This window comes from Myotis myotis, unplaced genomic scaffold, assembly GCF_014108235.1.
Source record: "Myotis myotis isolate mMyoMyo1 unplaced genomic scaffold, mMyoMyo1.p scaffold_m19_p_6, whole genome shotgun sequence".
Lineage (NCBI taxonomy): Eukaryota > Metazoa > Chordata > Mammalia > Chiroptera > Vespertilionidae > Myotis > Myotis myotis.
The window spans coordinates 54394341-54411699 of record NW_023416368.1 but is presented as its reverse complement, the minus strand read 5'-3'; the positions used below and the strand labels follow the sequence as shown (position 1 = coordinate 54411699).

The window sequence follows — 17359 nt, the reverse complement described above, 5'->3', positions numbered from 1 at the left end:
GGACAATGAAAAACAAAATCTGCTAGGAGGTGTTGATAGTTTGGACTAGAGTAGTACCAGGAGAAATTGTGGGAAGGGATCCGAATCTGAATGTATTCTGAGAGTAAAGTGAATTATATGTAACCGATTAATGTGCAGTGTGAGAGAAAGGAGAGTCAGGGATGAGTCCAAGTTGCTGTGTTAGTTTTCTAGGGCTACATAACAAAATACCACCATCTGAACTGGATGCCTTAAGCAAGGGAGATTCATTATTCTGTAGTTCTGGAGGCCAAAAGTCCAAGGTTAATGTGTCAGCTGAGTTGGTTCCTTCTGAAAGGCTGTGATGGAAAATCTGTTCTGTGCCTCTTTCCTAGCTTCTGGTGTTTTCTGGCAATCCTTGCCTTGTGAAAGCACCCCTGGCTTCATCTCTGCCTTCATATCTTCACATAGCATTCTCCCCACGTGTGTGTCTGTGTCCCAATTGCCCCTTTTTAATAAGGACACTGGTCACATTGAATTAGGGGCCCACCCTACTCCAGAATGACCTCATTAATTAATTAACTAATTGTATCTGCTATGACCCTATTCCCAAATAAGATCACATTCTGAGTTCCTAGGATCTAGGATTTCAAGATAGGAATTTGAGAGAGGACATCATTTACCCCATAACAATTGTCATTAGCTGAGTTGAGCAAGTCTGTGGGAAGATGAGGTTTGGAGGCAGGGAGAGGTCAGCAAAGTGGTGCACATACTAAGTTTGAGGTGCATATCGGAAATGTTGAACAGGCAGTTGCATGAATGAGTCTGAAATTCCGGGGAGGAGTCTGGGCTGGTGATAAACATTTGGAAGTCCAAGGTGTATTGATGATATTTAGAGCTGAGACAAATGAGATCACCAAGTAAGTGAGTTTGAATAGAAGAGGGAGTGCCAAAGACTAAAGGGAAGACTATTAAGTATCGGACCAAAACCAAGGCTCACAAGAATGTTAAATACAAATCCCATGTATGCTTGTAGTTGTGGGGGGAAAAATTACACTTTAATGATGATTTTAACTTATATTTTGAATGTTTACAAAGTCGTATTTTCCTGTGAAATGTAAGAGAGTCAGTCAGAGTATGGGTTGAGTTTCACTGGCTGACATGCTAAAGAAGTCATTGGTGCTGAAATGGAATGTTTTGAATGCCATAAAGAAGTCAAAGGACAGTAATAAAAATAATAAAGAGCTCTTTTCTCAGAAGGAGAAACAACTTTGGAGAACATTGTTTCAGCCCTTGATTTAAGAAGTCATTTTCTAGAAAGCTGGTCATGCCACAGTGCTCTGAGCAGCTGAGGAGTTTGTTCCTTCATCTATTTCTAGTGAGATTGGAGTTTAAACATTAAAATTGTGTGTGTTTTTTTTAATTATCATGGCAATATTATCACATTTTCCACTAATTTGAAAAACAGAAATAACTGTATCACAACTGTTCAGTCCTTTTGGTATATTTTCTTTGTTTTTTGTTTCTTTTTTGTTTTAACCACATGCCTGCTGGTTCACAGGGACACAGATGCCCTACAGGAAGGTGGAGGCGGTGACATAACAATCCACCCAAAGTTTTCTGGGCGTGTCCAGCTAGAATTTCTCTGCGCCATCGCACTTCCTGCTTCCTCTGCCCTCTTTCCTGGCCTGGCTGTCATCTGGTGCTGCTTTGAGACTCAGGGCTGCTGTCACCTTTCCGGAAATGCTCTCTGACTAGTCTGTCCCCACCCTTTCCGGCGTGAAGGCTGAGCCCACACGTGCCACCATACTTCCCCACACCATGGCACTGACTCTGCTGGTCCACAACCCCACTATCTTGGAGGACAGCCTGGTTTTTAAAAATATACTGATTTTTTCAGTACTTTGCAAAGCACCTATGGGTAGCTAGATTTTCAAAAACAAATGTTTGCAGCCCTAACCGGTTTGGCTCAGTGGATAGAGTGTCGGCCTGCAGACTGAAGGGTCCCAGGTTCGATTCCGGTCAAGGGCATGTACTTGGGTTGCGGGCACATCCCCAGTAGGGGGCGTGCAGGAGGCAGCTGATCGATGTTTCTCTCTCATTGATGTTTCTAACTCTCAATCCCTCTCCCTTCCTCTCTATAAAAAATCAATAAAATATACTTTAAAAAATGTTTGCAGACTGTGCATGAAAAAAAAAATTAGCTTCTCTGCCTACTCAGTACACATCTAAACGGTCACAGAACTGATTCCTTATTAGAATTGAAAATGTTTTGTTCAGACTGTGCTATTAACTAACACAATAATATATTATATATATTGAAAAGATTTCTTTTTAAAATATATTCATACAGATTGCTGCTTAAAGGGTTAAATTTGCCCCTAAAAATTATTGCCCAGAACCTGTCAGTTTCTTACTTGAAAGATACCTGAGATATTTACCATGTATGGCTTTAAAAATATATTGACTGTGCCCCTTTGAACTAGCAAGTAAAATGAGGTAATATACCTAAATAAGGTAATATGGAAAAAATGCAGAAGCTTCAAGGGGTTGGGGTCAAGTTGCTGGCGGTAGAAGCAAGATTATTTTTTTAATTTTAATTAGCGGATTGTTTTGGAAAGAGGAGTTGGTTTTTTTGTGTGTGTTTATTTTTTTTAACCTGGCATAATTGAGGTATATAATGTGAGTCTGGGTGAAGAGAGTTGAGAAGTATTATAATTGTTCTTTGATGCCAAAAAATACTTTCATGATGACTCAGCTCAAGAGTCTTCTTCTCCCTGCCCACCTTGAATACAGATTTTTGGTAAACTTTCTCGAAAACAGGGGAAGGAAGAAAGCAAATGGTGGTTACTTATTATTTTTCTATACTGAGAAGAGGCTTTGCTCTACAGAATGGTTGATAGCATGACTCCACTGATAGAGTTTACCTTCATTATATAAGTCCTCGTATGTGACCATTACATACTGAATTCATTTATGGAACCATGATTTATGATAACGTTTGAGCTAAGCTGTACAGCATATCAAATGTGCCATTACAGTGTAGTTACTTAAATCTTTATTTCTTTCCCCAGCTCTACGTTACGAAGTGTTTCTACTGGATCCTCAAGACCTTCCAAGATATGTTTGGTGTGTGGAGATGAGGCTTCAGGCTGCCACTATGGGGTAGTAACCTGTGGCAGCTGCAAAGTGTTCTTCAAAAGAGCAGTGGAAGGTAAATGTTCATGTGGGTGTTCCTTTTACACATTTTTCTCCAGTGTGTAGACTTGCACAGTTAACTCTATAGCATTATTGGGAAATAATGCAAAAAGTATTTTGATGTTATCTGTCAGTAATATACCGTATAGTAATAATGCCTTCTCTAAAATGCACCTGAAGATTTTCCACCAAGCAATATTTAATGGGAATGATTTGAAAATGTGAATTTTTTGTGGTTGGTTGGTTGTCTCAGTCTGTTTTTCAGTGAGACATAGAAAAATAATTCTGTCATAAATTTCATTTGTATAATCTGAAAGAGCATTTGTAGTAAGAACACACAAAATACATCATTTCTGCCTTTTCCGCATTTGTGTACAGTTGACTCTTGAACAATGTGGGGGTTAAGGCACCGACCCCCTGAGTAGTTGAAAATCAGTGTAACTTTTGACTCCCCAAAACTTTACTAATAACCTCCTGTTGACCTTACTAATAACATAAAAATGTGTCAATTAACACATCTTTTTATGTTATATACTGCATTTTACAGTGTAGTAAGCTTGACAAAAGAAAATGTTAAGGTTCATAAGGAAAATACATTTATAATATTTATTGGGGGAAAAAAGTCCACAAATAAGTGGACCGTTGCAGTTCAAACCATGTTGTTCAAGGGTCAACTGTATGTATGTATGTATGTGTGTGTGTGTGTGTGTGTGTGTGTGTATTTATAGCAGATTAAAACATGAATATGAGGATCACTTCTGTAATTTAGGTTGTGTTCAATGCAGAATGATTTCATTTCACAGCTACTTCAGATGCCAGGACCCTGTTTCAGTCCTACCTTTATTCCTACTGAAGGTTTCCAAATGGCTAATTAAATTAAAAATTTGAGATCCTCTTTTAAAATGAGTTTTTCTTCTGTCCAAGTAATTATACTTCCTAAGGAGAAACAGTCTTTTAGTTTATTTTTGCCTTCATCACCCTCCCTTATAAGCAATTAATTAACATCAAACTTAGGCCAGATGGTTTTATTAATGTTGACTGCTATGGCTGGTCAAAGTGTAGAATTTTTGCTATTAGTAAAAGTAATATTGTATAATTGACACTTATTTTCACTAACGAGTTCAACATGAAGATTCCCGCAGGTTTATTTCTCAGGGCAGTTTTCTGAGAGATAAATGGATGCTTTGGAGATGTAAGCATACATGACTCAAATGTTTCACCTTTGTTTTGCTGGAGACCACAAGGTAATATCCTTAATTCTGAGATGAAAAAGCTGACTGATTAATTATTTCTTTGCTTCTTGAGTTTCTTTTGCATTATTGAATTGATATTACATGATTTTACATTATTTACATTATTAAGTATTTAATAGTCCCTAAAACCAGCACTGAATCGATAATATGAGTTCCATATTTCTTTCTCCATATATGATCTCTGGGTAACAAGTGACAGAAAATTCAACACAAACTGGCTTGAGCATCAATGTAAATTCATTGTCCCATACAACTTTTCCTAGTATAGGCGTGGCTTCAGGCAAGCCATGGTCTTAAGCCAGGTCATTAAACTCAATCCCATTCTCTCTGTTGCTGGACTTTGCTCTTGCTGTGTTCTCATGCAAGTTCTGTCATTGTGATGAGACTGCCAGATCACCATCAAAAAGAGGTTTTCTGTTCCCAGCAGTTCTTATAAAACCCCACTATTGAATTTAACTTGACTCACATGCTCCACTCCAAAGCAGTCTCTGTGGCTGGGGAATGCAGTGATCCAATAAGCTAGTTCTGGCTGGAGTCAGCCAACTTGAACTTCCTAGACTGAGTGTGGGAAGGGAAAAGGTGGGTGCTGTTACCAGAGGCTGATTTCAAGAAAATAGGAAAAGTTAATTTGTACAATACTGAAATCAGTTTATTTTTGAAGCCCCCCCCCCCCCCCCCGGCCTCTCTCTCTTTTCTTAACTATCTGATTAGCTCAGTAGAAGATCAATAGGTGAAATTTACTTCTGGTACCTTTCTAATTCCTCCCACACCTTCCAGTTCAAGAACCCCCCTCCTAGGCTCACTAGTTAGAATAATGTGATATATAAAAATAAAGTGACATAAAAAGGGCATTTGGAGATATTCAGTGGGAAGCTCGGTGTTGTACTACCTACAGGTTGGCCTTCATATCAGAGCCCACTTTCCATTATTTATAGAATCTGCCCTTGTCTGCTTCTGAAGCAGAAGGTTTTCTATAAGTTTTTGTCTTAGTTTTTGTGTTTTGTATAGTTTGTATGGAAGTAGCTGAGGAAAGAGGTTTTTTTTTTTGTAACTGAGGTATACATGAATATAGAAAAACCTAATTGTCCATCATTTTCCTGCATTGGAAAGCTGATTAGTAATGGATAATGAAAGTTGATGAGTGCCTCTTAAGACTTTTACTAATATAGCTTATTTACTATTTATTTGGCAATTAGCATTTTAAGGCTTACATGCATGAAACAAGGCTGTATATTTTAAATATAAACTTTCTGTTTTACTTTGTGTGTCTCTGTGTTTCTGAGAGACAAAGAGAATAAATATGTGAAAAATATGGCTAGCTTTGTGATTTAATAATAACAAATCATTTATTAATACTTTATACAGTTTGAGGCACTAATTTCACAAAAGTATGGTCTATGAATATTATGTTTATTCCCCTTTTACATATGAACACATTTGGGATAAGACGCAATCAACTAATCTATTCAGAATCATAAGGCCAAACCTAAAGCCATGTTAGTCTTATGACTCCTAACCTAGACTCAACCTAAAGTTTCACAACTCCAAATCTCATAATTTGTTATTTCTATTTTCCATAATTCTCAAGTTCATGAAAATTCTACCTATGTATCATTTGTTCATGCCTACGTAATGGTAATGAAGGAAGTGATATAAGCATTGTGAAAACACAATTTGGTACACTTACTGTGCACACATGGGTTAAGTGTGTGCCTGTGTGTACATAACATATACAAATGTGTATATGTTTTGAATATTTACTAAGTTTGTTTTCTGGTTTCCCTTGATAACCTGAAGCTCCTCTGATTACAAAAGCAGAGAATTCTAAGGAGCAGCAGGTACAGGGAGCTGAGATGAGAGGAGCCCAGTGAAGACGAAAGGAACTAATACCACCAAGGGCAGAACCAGATATGACCACTGGAGAGGAGACAGGAGGGAGCACATCACAGTCGGAGCTCTGAGTTTATTGGCTTTAGGCCTTATGCCCAAGCACAGCACTGTAAAGCTTGGTAATAGCATAGTGGTGACTGTGTAAGGAGACTACAGATCATTTTTTTAAGTGTAAATCATGTTATTTGTTCTGTTTAATGGGATATATATGTGTACTTAGTTTTTTCTTCTTAAGCATCTATACTAATAATAGCCTAGGTGGTCATCATGCCTTTACACCAAGATGCCCTCACGCCATTACAATCCCACAGCCCATCACCAGGAGGCTGCATGCACAGCGGGCGCACAAGAGTGGGCGGGGACTTGATGCTGCATGTGTGGCACGGAGGCGGGACCCCTGGTTCCAGCCTACCTCTTTGGGACCATTGAGGAGCCCCAGATGGGTGGGCGGAGCCTACCGCTTTGGGGCGATTGATCACAGGGCTCCCGCACTGTGAGAGGACACAAGCCAGGCTGCCCTCCCCTCAAGTGCACGAATTTCATGCACCAGGCCTCTATTTTAATATAAAAACACTCAGAAGTCTCATCAGAATACATTTGCCAATAGTGTCAGTTAAAAGCCATGTTATTTTACCTTACATATGGAAGTTTGTAATTTCTTTTTAAAATTTTACCTGCTCATTTGCCTTGAAGTTTTTCAGTACCTTTTTTGTATTTGCAAAAAAGAGTGTGTGTGTGTGTGTGTGTGTGTATTATTATTAAATTGGGTTCTCCTTTGTGGTGGAAACTGAACTGGCTTTAGGGTCAGAAGACTTAGTTTTAATTTCCGGTTCTGCCACTCACTAGGTGTGAGATTAAGGCAAGTTATTTAATTTATCTGGGTCTCTGTTTCTTTGTATATAAATGGGAAAAGTAGTATTTCCCTATCTTAATATTGCTGTGGAAAATTACATGAAAAAAAATGGGCAGATTTTATGGTTGTAAAATGAATTTGAAGTATTAGATCTTTATTATTTTCTAAGAACAAAATGATAAAGTTTTTTGGTCATGTCTGTGCAGAGAGATCCTGTTAATGACACAGTAATTTTGCACTGTTGGGTCTTCACTTGTAAACCCTTCATTTTTTCTTCATTAAATTTTCATTTTTCCTGTAATATGTTATTTTGTCCATAAAGCCACCCTTTGAGGTTGTGACATAAAACAGTCAAAACTAAATGACCTCCCCCCCAAAAAAATCAGTAAATGAGCAATGAAGCTGCCTCTAGAATTTATGCAAGCCCTTTGACTTCTAATCTGTAATGTGTAATTCTAGTCTTGATTTTTTACTGTCTCAGTCTTTCTCCAATTGTAAATTGCCATGTGTTTCATCTCATGTGTATTTTACTTTGTGATCCCTCAATGAACAGAGCTGACGACATTCAGCACACTATTTTATAACCTAATTTCCTTTTGGGATAGTCAGTATATAAGCTGTATCTGGAAGACACAGCCACCACAAATCATTGAAGAGTTATAAGGCTATAAAAGAAGAGAGTTCATTATTATGTAAAGTCAACTGTATGTATATGTTTGTAAGCAGACCTGTTACACTAAAGAGGCCAGAGCTTGCTAAGGTCAGCCAAATTGTAGCATGTAAGTTTCCAACTCTGACATTTCCCTTTAAGTAAGAGACTTATAAATCTATTTCCTGAAATGAAATTGCTTTAAAACATATAATTGTAGATTAATCTCAGGGTTCCTCGCATAGAGGTGGTATTTTAAGACAACCAGTCTGTGATCCTATACCTCATTCCTTTTGCATGCAGTTCATAGGCTTAAAAAATCTTTACATTATAGATTATTCCATGGGGAAAATGTTTTTAAGAAAATGTAATGGTAAAATCATAGTTTTCTTTGCTTTTCTAAAGTTAATGAGTCAACTGAAGAAGCCCAGAGAAAAGCGTCTCACCATGTCATACACCCCAGTTATCCTATCAGTGCTGTGTGTGCCCGTGATAAAAGGAGTGTGAGCACCTTGGAGGTGTGGGGGACTGACAAAACAGTTGTGCTGCAATAGGAGAACTTAAATTCAGGGGACACAGGCTAAGTCAGATGGGGTTGTATAATAATTGAAATGTAGCCATCCCTTTATAATTGGCAATGTAAAATTCAGGAAATGATAAAGCAAGGAAATAACTTAATGTATATTAATGGATGTCTTTGCTTTATGATATGATCCAGCCCTCAGTGTTCCCATGCACCATGTATCAGAAGCTAATGGACATCAAAGTCCATTGTCACTGCTGCAGAGCTGCTGAGTCAGAGATGGAAACCGAAGGCTGTTCCCGGTTACATTTCTCTCACGAAATACTTTAAAGATTAAATATTTTTTCCTTTACCAGAATGTAGGAACCAGGTAACCTGATTCTTTCTAATTACTTACCATCAGCGCCTAAACAAATACCTACCCAGTAGATTAAAACTATCATTTTTACAAGAACTCCTTTCCTCCCTACATAGGCATAAGGCTATAGTGTTCATTTCAAATTATTGCCCAGAATTTTTATATCCCTTCAGTTGGTTACTATGGGAACATGCAGAGCCCTGACATTTAGGCCAACCTGGAAGGTCAAGGAAGGCTTCTTAAAGAATTGACCCCCAAACTGAATCTTGAGAGATTAGAATTGGCAGTGCTGAGAGGAATAAGACAGGCTGTCTGCACAGGGAGCAACTTCATGCTTCCACTGTGAAAATTTGCAGTGTGAGGTGACAGAAGATAAGGCCAAAGGTACAGATGGGGTCCAGGTCCTGTTGACAAAACATAACCTCTGAATGTTTTCATGCAGCAGAGTGTTAAACTCCACTTTGCAATTAATATTGGACTGCATGGAGGTATGCTCATTTATAGGGGCTGTTTTAAATCATTTGGGGAAGAGATGACCAGGCATAGAAAAGAGGAGGGACAGTGAACAAGACTATCTGGGAAGTATCATTGGCAGTTCTGGACTGAAAGTGAAGAAGCAAAAAATCTAGGAAGATTCCCCAGGCTCGGCTGCTGAGATCTTTGCTAAGATTAGGAAGACTGGAATGGGAGCAACTCTGGGAGCATGGGAGCAAAGGTTCTTTTACTCAGCAAACATTTATTCATTGTCTCCTGAATAAATGCCAGACACCATTCTAGGCAGACTTAGGGACATTTTGGGTGAAGATCAAGGGAAAAAACAGACCAAGATTTCTGCTCTGGTGGAGCCTTACATTCTAGTGAGGGGTAGTGGAAATATTAAGCATAAGACATGAGTTACTCATGTTGCCTATGAAAAGTTGATAAGTTCTATAGGAGGAAAAAGCATTGCCAAGATCAAGGAGATTCAAATGAGATTTGGTTTAAGACAGTGCATTTGAAATGTCTACTAGTATAGGACAGTCAAGCGTGTCTAACAGGAAGTTGGATGTGCGATTCTGAAGCAGGGGGAGCAAGGCAAGATTGAAAAGAAAGATTTTGGAATCATCATCCATGAGAGTAGATGTGTTTTCCCAAGAAATGGGTATTTTTAAGAGACAAGGTTAGAAGCTTACAGGACATATATCTAGAACACTGTGTGTGTGTGCGCGCGTGCGTTACGTGTGTGAATAATCTTTCTTTCCTTCTCCAAGTTGCACGCAGAAAAGTCTTAGTTAGTTTGTCTGGTTATTCCTAGTTTAGCTGAAGTTCAGACAGTATTGCATCTGTGGAATTTTCAATCCCAGCTTTTGGTCTTTGTCCTTCATTAAGTATTGATTGTTATTAAATCTTAGCCCGTCCAGTGCCCACAACCAAACTGATGGAAGCATGTAACAGGTGCTCATACAACATTGGTTGAGTGTTTGATAACTATTTACATGTATGGATGGGATTCACCCTCATTTCTGTCACTGTTTCTCTGAAGTAGAAATTGTTGACATAATTTATTAGAAAATGATTTGAAAGTAGGGACATTTGGGCCAAAAATAAGTAGACATTACCCAAAGAGAGCTTCTTGTGGCTTAAATTTTTGACTTAAGGTACACTTAAGGTTCACATAGCAAACTTGAAAAAAATATAAATTAGAAGCACGGTACATACTTTTCAGAGTTACTCCCCATGTATATGTGTTTATTTACAACCCATAAAAAAATCCAAAAGCAGTCAACAGCTTTACATGAGTCAAAATGAAATTTAAAATAAGTGAGATGCAAATCAAGCAAAGGGACGATGAGAGCAAGAAAGAAATGGAGAGCCAGGAACAGGGATGACAGAGAATAAATGCTCCGAGACCTTTATAGAGATCAGCCACTGACTTGGCTGTTAGCTTTCTAGCAGCCAAACCCAGGACAAGTCACCTGACCTATAGTGTTCTTACAAACTAGTTTAGGGATTTGTCTGTTGATAAGAAAATGTTCATGAGCTACTGTATTTTTAATGTGCCTGGTCTTTCCATGGGAATTATAACCTGGAATTTAAAAAGTCTCTTTGGTACTAATGGAATAGTTTGTTTATCTTAAGGAGCAGAGCTGAAAAAAATGTTTTATTCTGTGACTCACCTGCTCCTCTACTAATAGCTGCTGTTTATTGAGCAGTTACTAGATGCCAAACACTGTGCCAAGTACTCCATGCTTTATCTCATTTATTCCTCATAACAGGCTTCTTAAAACTGAACGTTTTGTGAATTTTAGATGGTAATATCTTTCAATCTGCACTCTCTGAGCAGTTGTTGTGACAAGGGAAACATGGACTATTTTTAACAAGACTTAATACTATGACTCTTTACCACTTACAATTAATAGCAATATTTGTAAATATCTGAGTACTTACTTTTGAGCTCATTATGCTAAGAACTTTGTATATTCTCATTCTTCATAATAACTCTGTGGAATAGCTAGGATTATTATCTATCCTCATGTTAGAGATCAGTCATCTAAGATGTGTAAAACTAGCCCAAGGTCACCTGGGTCGAAGGAAGTGGCAGAGCTGGGATTTGAACACAGGAAGCCCAGGAATTCTGACTCTGTGTACTTAATACATAAGCCACAGTGCCTCTCACAGAGTCATATCAAATCCTAACTATTTTTACCCATCAAAAAGTAGGGCAACATCTCTGCCTTTTTAACACTTATGAAGAGCACATTATAATTTAACAGTTATCCCGCTATACTCTAAATAATTAACTTCTAGCCATTCCAACTTAAAACTCTAATTCAAATTTCTGTGGCCCTAATGGGAAAGAAATTGGGTAGTCTCTATTTTTTCTTAATGGGTGAACTCCATATTTTTTTAAATATTACCATTACCATCTTTAACATCTTGATATTAATTTAAGCTTTATTTAAAACTTTTATCTTCCCGTGTCTCATTTCCTGTGTGTGATAAAAATTAGATGTAGCCTATCAGGCTCAGAGGACCATTGCAAGAATGGCCTTCCTCAAACAAAGCTGAAAGCTGCTAACTCTTCAGCTTTTGCTATCTGCCTCGTGCCAAATGTTGCTCTCATGCCATTTGTACTTCTAGTGTAATTAGGATCAGATCATGCAATTTATAGGATTTGATCCTCTTGAGAGTGATTTCACACCACAAATGAAAATCACTAAACTGACTGAAATCAAATGCCAAGATAGCGCCCTGGAAGGTTGAGGAGGAGGAGGCACTTCGGAGGAAAGGGAATGGGAGGCTTAAACCGGAGTCCACAGGCTAAAGCAGGCCCAGTTCAGTGAAAGCCTGGCCTGGCTAGAGCTGGCCTGTGCCCAGAGGCGGAGGAGGTGTCTGAACAAAGACACTGGGGGCAGAGTGTGTAAGGTCCTCATATTGGAATGAGTAATCTCAGCCCTTCTCTTAAACATAGCATATCTTTTTATAAGGTTCTTTACAGTGGAAAGATTGGACACAGTGGCTCAGGTGGTATTTCTATCCCGTGGTGTTGTGCAGGGGCTCACGGCAGGGGCCCCCTAGAGGAGGAGGAGACAGTTGGGGTGGGGGGCTGGATGACAGACTGGAGAAAGGGCCGGCCTGGTTACAACTGAGTGGGAGGCCTGATTGAGGAAGAATTGGCAGGCCTGGAGGTGGGTTAGTTCTGGAGAATGAGGGTGCTCTGACAGAGAACTTTCAGGATGCAGATGAGGAACAGAGATCAGGACTGTCGAGACTGTGGAGATAGGTTCTCAAAAAGGGATAATGTTGCATTTACAAAAGCATCCCCTTCCTGTGTGAGCTGTGCTGCTAATTAATAGTGAGCTCTTATACCCCACAGAGCAAGGAGCCATCCCCAAGGAAGGGTGAGAAATGTGTTTTCTCCAAACAGGTAGAAGGCTAAGGCTCCAATAAATCACTGGCATTTGACAGCCCAGTGCATCTTTGCAGAAATGTTTTGTTTATTTTTCTAATGGTAAAAACATGAAGTAAAGCAAATGAAATAAAACAAAAGATTAAATAATATAAATCTGGAAGGATAGCACAACTGTCAATAAGAATTGAAGTCACTTATAGAAAATAAGCTGAGGAGTCAATGGGGTGAGATTTTTCTTATGAAGTTTAATATAAATTCATACTTACATATAGCACCACAAATAAAGTACAGGCCTATTAAATTGTATTCGTTTTAGTAGAATTAAAACTATGTAGTTTGGTGAAAAATAAGTAAATACTTCTTCCTCCCTCCTAATCTCTTCTTATATTTTCATTTTCTTCTCCAATTTGGAAGGAAGAACCAGGACTTGAGTTGGGAGAGTCGCTCTACCATCTTAGAAGCCATACTGACTACCTGCTAACATTTTAGTGAAAGGCTTGATGGATATTTCCCAACAATTTAACACTTACTGTAAGAATTTTCCAGTAAGAAATCGTATAAAAAGCATCACTAACATAGGTTCCAAAGTCATTTTATGTAGAGTATAGTGTGAGTAGAGAGAGAATTGGCCTTGGGGTCAGACAGGCTGGACTTCAGTCCAGAATAACTCTGCCCACTCTGAGACTTCAAGCAAATAATTGAATGTCTGTTCCCCCTTCAATACACAAAGAGAAATCTTAAAAGTATCAGTTCAATCCCTCTCTCAGAGTTAAGAGGCCAAAAAGCTGTACACATACGTTTGAACTGCTTTATAAACGACAAGGGATTGCTTTACAAACATTATATTTTTAAAAGAATTTTCCCTTTTTTTAGGAACTAATGTGATCAATATGCCTTTATTCTCAAGAAAATGTGGAAAATTTAAACTGTAGCTACCTTATGTACATGTTAAATATTTGATTTGAAAAAAAATAAGTAAATATTAAAGGAAAGCTTATATTACTTTAGGCCAGGCTTGGAATTTTGAGCTCCTCCTCCCTGGTTTAGGCAGGTCTGTATCGTGCCTGAGTACTGTATCAAAGGGCTGCGATGGGGAAACCTTTAAGTTTAATCTGCCTGAAAACATAACCAGACAAAGAACAAAGACAGTTTGCACACTCTTTCTGCATCTTAAACAATTTGGAAGGTCACAACTACTTTTTACTTTCTTCTTTTTTTAATGAACTGTACCAAGATTTTTCAAACACCCTGTGTTCTCCTACCCTCCCACTCTTGGTGAAGGACTTAATTGGAAAACCAGTGCAGAATGAGTCTAGGTTGATTGTTTTTCATCTAGCCTGCATCATAGCATTTTCCCAGTTGAACCAGACTCAGCAATTTGATATTGCTCACATTACATAAGTAATAATTGTTTTGTTTTTTACTAACCAATATGAACTGAAGTTGCATTCCAAAAGAGAATAAGAATGAAGAGTATTAATTGCCATTAATTAGAAATCTTAAGCACTGTTTTTAAATAAGAAGAGATGGAAAAATTATTAGAAAAACATTATTATTAGATAGAATTGGGTAAAATATTCCTTCAAGCAGCTTTCCCTTTCCATTTTTAAAATTAAATGTGCTTCTGACTTTTCTGATGAGGATTTAGATTTATTTGAAGAGCTTTAGATACTATAATTGGTGATATTTAAAATAAAAAAAAATATTTGTTACATCTCCCAAATATTGAAATAACTGACTTTTGCCTAATTTGACCATTGTTTCACAAAACAAAGCGTAATAGACAAGATGTCACTGACACCCAAAAATCCAAGTCCAGAACTTGGAGAATCAAGCCAGGAACAGGTGCTGAGAAGACAAATGAAGAGGCGAGGAGCCAGCAGGGCCAGAGCCGATTAGGTATGAAGTGTCATTGAAAATAGGAGGAAAAATGCCCCACATGTGCCCATAGGATAGAATCAGACAGAAACCAGGCACCTTCATTCAATTCTGCAAACATGTGTTGAGTGCTTGCTACGTAGGAGGCAATGGGTGTGTGTGCTTCAGTCCATTCCCAGCAACGAAAAGGTGTGGGGATTCCATTTACTTTATTTCAAGCAGTGTAAGTTTTGGGTTGTTTTTTTTTTAAATCATATACTGCATCCTGAAAATTACTTGTAAAGCAGAAATAATCACATTGAGCCTTAGGAATTAACTTCAACTTTTTCAGTGAAGCAGTACAAGTTGCAGAAAAATGAAATGGAACCAGGAAAGATTTCCCTTTTTACAAAGAGTCTCACTGCTGAACTCAGTCTACTATGCAGAAAATTGGAGTTTTCAAGTACTGGTAGCTATTTTCTGTATTAGACTGAGTTGTAATTTATAGTTGTGACTCACAGGGAAGGGATGGGAAGGAAAAAGAAATTATTTTAGCAGCAAAAATTGACCTCTATTGAGCCATTAACTCACCATTTGTAAAACAAATCAGAAAATTAAAGTAATTTTTAAATTACTTGAAAAATCAAGCAAATTGTCCTTCCAGTAGTTAGGGGAGCCCATCATAAGTGTAACAGAAATGTCTGTTTCTTCATTTATGTCGCAAAGCAGAGGACGCTTTCTGTTTTATCTTTACCATAGCTTATTGCATAAATACTAATTTTCTCCCTTGTTCCAGCTTCCTTCCCTTCCTCTCTCCCTCCCTCCCTCCCTCCCTTCCTTTTTCCTTCCTTCCTTCCTTCCTTCCTTCCTTCCTTCCTTCCTTCCTGCTATCCAATATGACTGGAAATTATAATTTAAAAGAAATAGTAATTTTTAAATAGCATTAATTGGAATTAATAAAAAACATGATGGAGAAATAATTATATAAAAATGTTTTAGATATGAAATTCCTTAAAACAACTTTCCCTTTAAAATTTTTTAATTAACTATCCTCCACATACATGATTATGACTTTTTGAAGATTCTTACTTGCTAGCTGGACTACAGAACTATATCGTTTCAGATACTTGTCTCTGTGGTACTTTCAATAAATTTTTTTTAAAAATCAACCCTATATTATATCTTTTTACAGTTACTGAGATATGTTTAAGATTTAAATTGAGGCATTAATGAACATTTTTTAACATGTAACAACACGAAAATAAAAACGTTTTCCTTTAGTTATTGCATTATGATATCACTCTACTATAAGTTACAGATAATTTGTTTTGGGAAAAGCAATTACTTAAAGGGGATGTTATTGTGCAGAGAGGTGTGTGCCTGTGAATAATTGTGCTGCCTACTATAGACCAGTCTCTTTTAAAATAGAAATTGCTGTATACAGAATTATGGGAAGGACCTTCTGCTTTCTTTCACATCATTTGAAATAGGGACACCAGCCATTTTCTTACATTCAGGTTTCTAGAACAGGTTGCATATACCTACTCATTCTTATTGAATGACTAATTATGAAATCAATCCCAGGCAATGACTTACTGTATATTACACAAGTAAAACACAAGATAAATAGTCTTCCTACTGTTTGATCCTATTGATCACATAACAAAATGTATTATCATATGTGAAATAGATCATAATTCCATTTCTTACACAAAATCTCCATTAAACACAGTATTTCCAGATTCAGTCTAATAAATATTAATGCTTATTTTCATTTTGTTTTTATTGTGATATAATGCACATAACATAATATTTATATCTTACCATTATTAACCATACAGTTCAATGGAATTAAGTACATTCACATTGTTGTGCAACCATCACCAAGATCCATCCCACAACACTTTACATGTTATAAAACTGAAAGTTTACACCCATTAAACAGGAACTCCCTGCCCTCACCTCCCCTAGCCCCTGACAACTATCAATATACTTTCTGTCTTTGTATTTTTGTTTTCTTTAACATATGTCTTTTCCTAATTTTAATTGTAAGTGAAAGTAGATGATAGTATCTCATTTTCAAGATGACGTTTAGATGTTCCATGTTATTGTCAGAATCATAACCTTAGGGGTCTGTATTCAAATTCTAGTATCACTGTATATATACTGTTCATCGTAGTTAATATTAAATCCCACTGTGAGCTAGGCACTGAAATGGACATTCTGTGTGTGTGTTTCTGTACAGTTTCTATAGGAGTTAAGTAGTATCCTTATTTTTTTAATGAGGAAGTTAATTAGAAGAATTAAGCAATTTATCCATAGTCACACAGTGAAGGACAGAGTTTGGGATTGCATGCAGGTCTTTCTGACTCCACACACTCCTTCGTTTGATTTCACAGTGTTGCCCTAGGATCTGGGGCAAGATTCCAGGCTCCCCCTGATTCCTAGCTGTGCAATGAAGATAGGATGCTGGATCTGCCAACTACTTAGTACATTGTGGACATTAAATAAATGATAGCTGTTCGAGGTGTTCTTATCATTTGTCAGACTGGACATATGTCACAGAGTATACAAAGCTCAAAGTGGTTACTTGATGGAATAGTATAGAAAATGTCAGGGGACCTATAATTTTATGTCAGATTCCACACACAGGCACTAAATATAAAATGTGTATTTGAAATCAATAAGGGGCTGCTTTGAATCCTGGTGAGAATAAATACCATTGAAATTGGATGTAGACCTAGGGGCAAGCAGCTTTCCCAGTTGTTAAAATAGTTCTGTTTTATTGTCAAATAGGGCAATGGGTGACATTAAAAGCTATAAGACAATTTGATACTATTTTGCAGAAGGTGATTCACTGCATGATGTTATCTGTGGGCACAGATCATAAGTCCCAAGCTGTAATTTTTCTAAAAGGAGTAATTTTAA

The 17359-nt window shown here is 37.5% G+C and overlaps 1 protein-coding gene across 3 annotated transcripts in view; it reads left to right on the top strand.

Moving 5' to 3' along the window:
* NR3C2 (nuclear receptor subfamily 3 group C member 2) overlaps window positions 1–17359 on the top strand; it is a 293715-nt gene that overhangs the window by 149787 nt on the left and 126569 nt on the right. For 2 of the 3 annotated variants that reach the window (XM_036311916.1, XM_036311918.1), the window contains one exon: window positions 3033–3172. In XM_036311916.1, coding sequence (XP_036167809.1) covers window positions 3033–3172 — 140 coding nt within the window. Of the gene's footprint in view, window positions 1–3032; window positions 3185–17359 lie in introns of all 3 variants that reach the window. The other variant, XM_036311917.1, reaches the window with a different exon arrangement.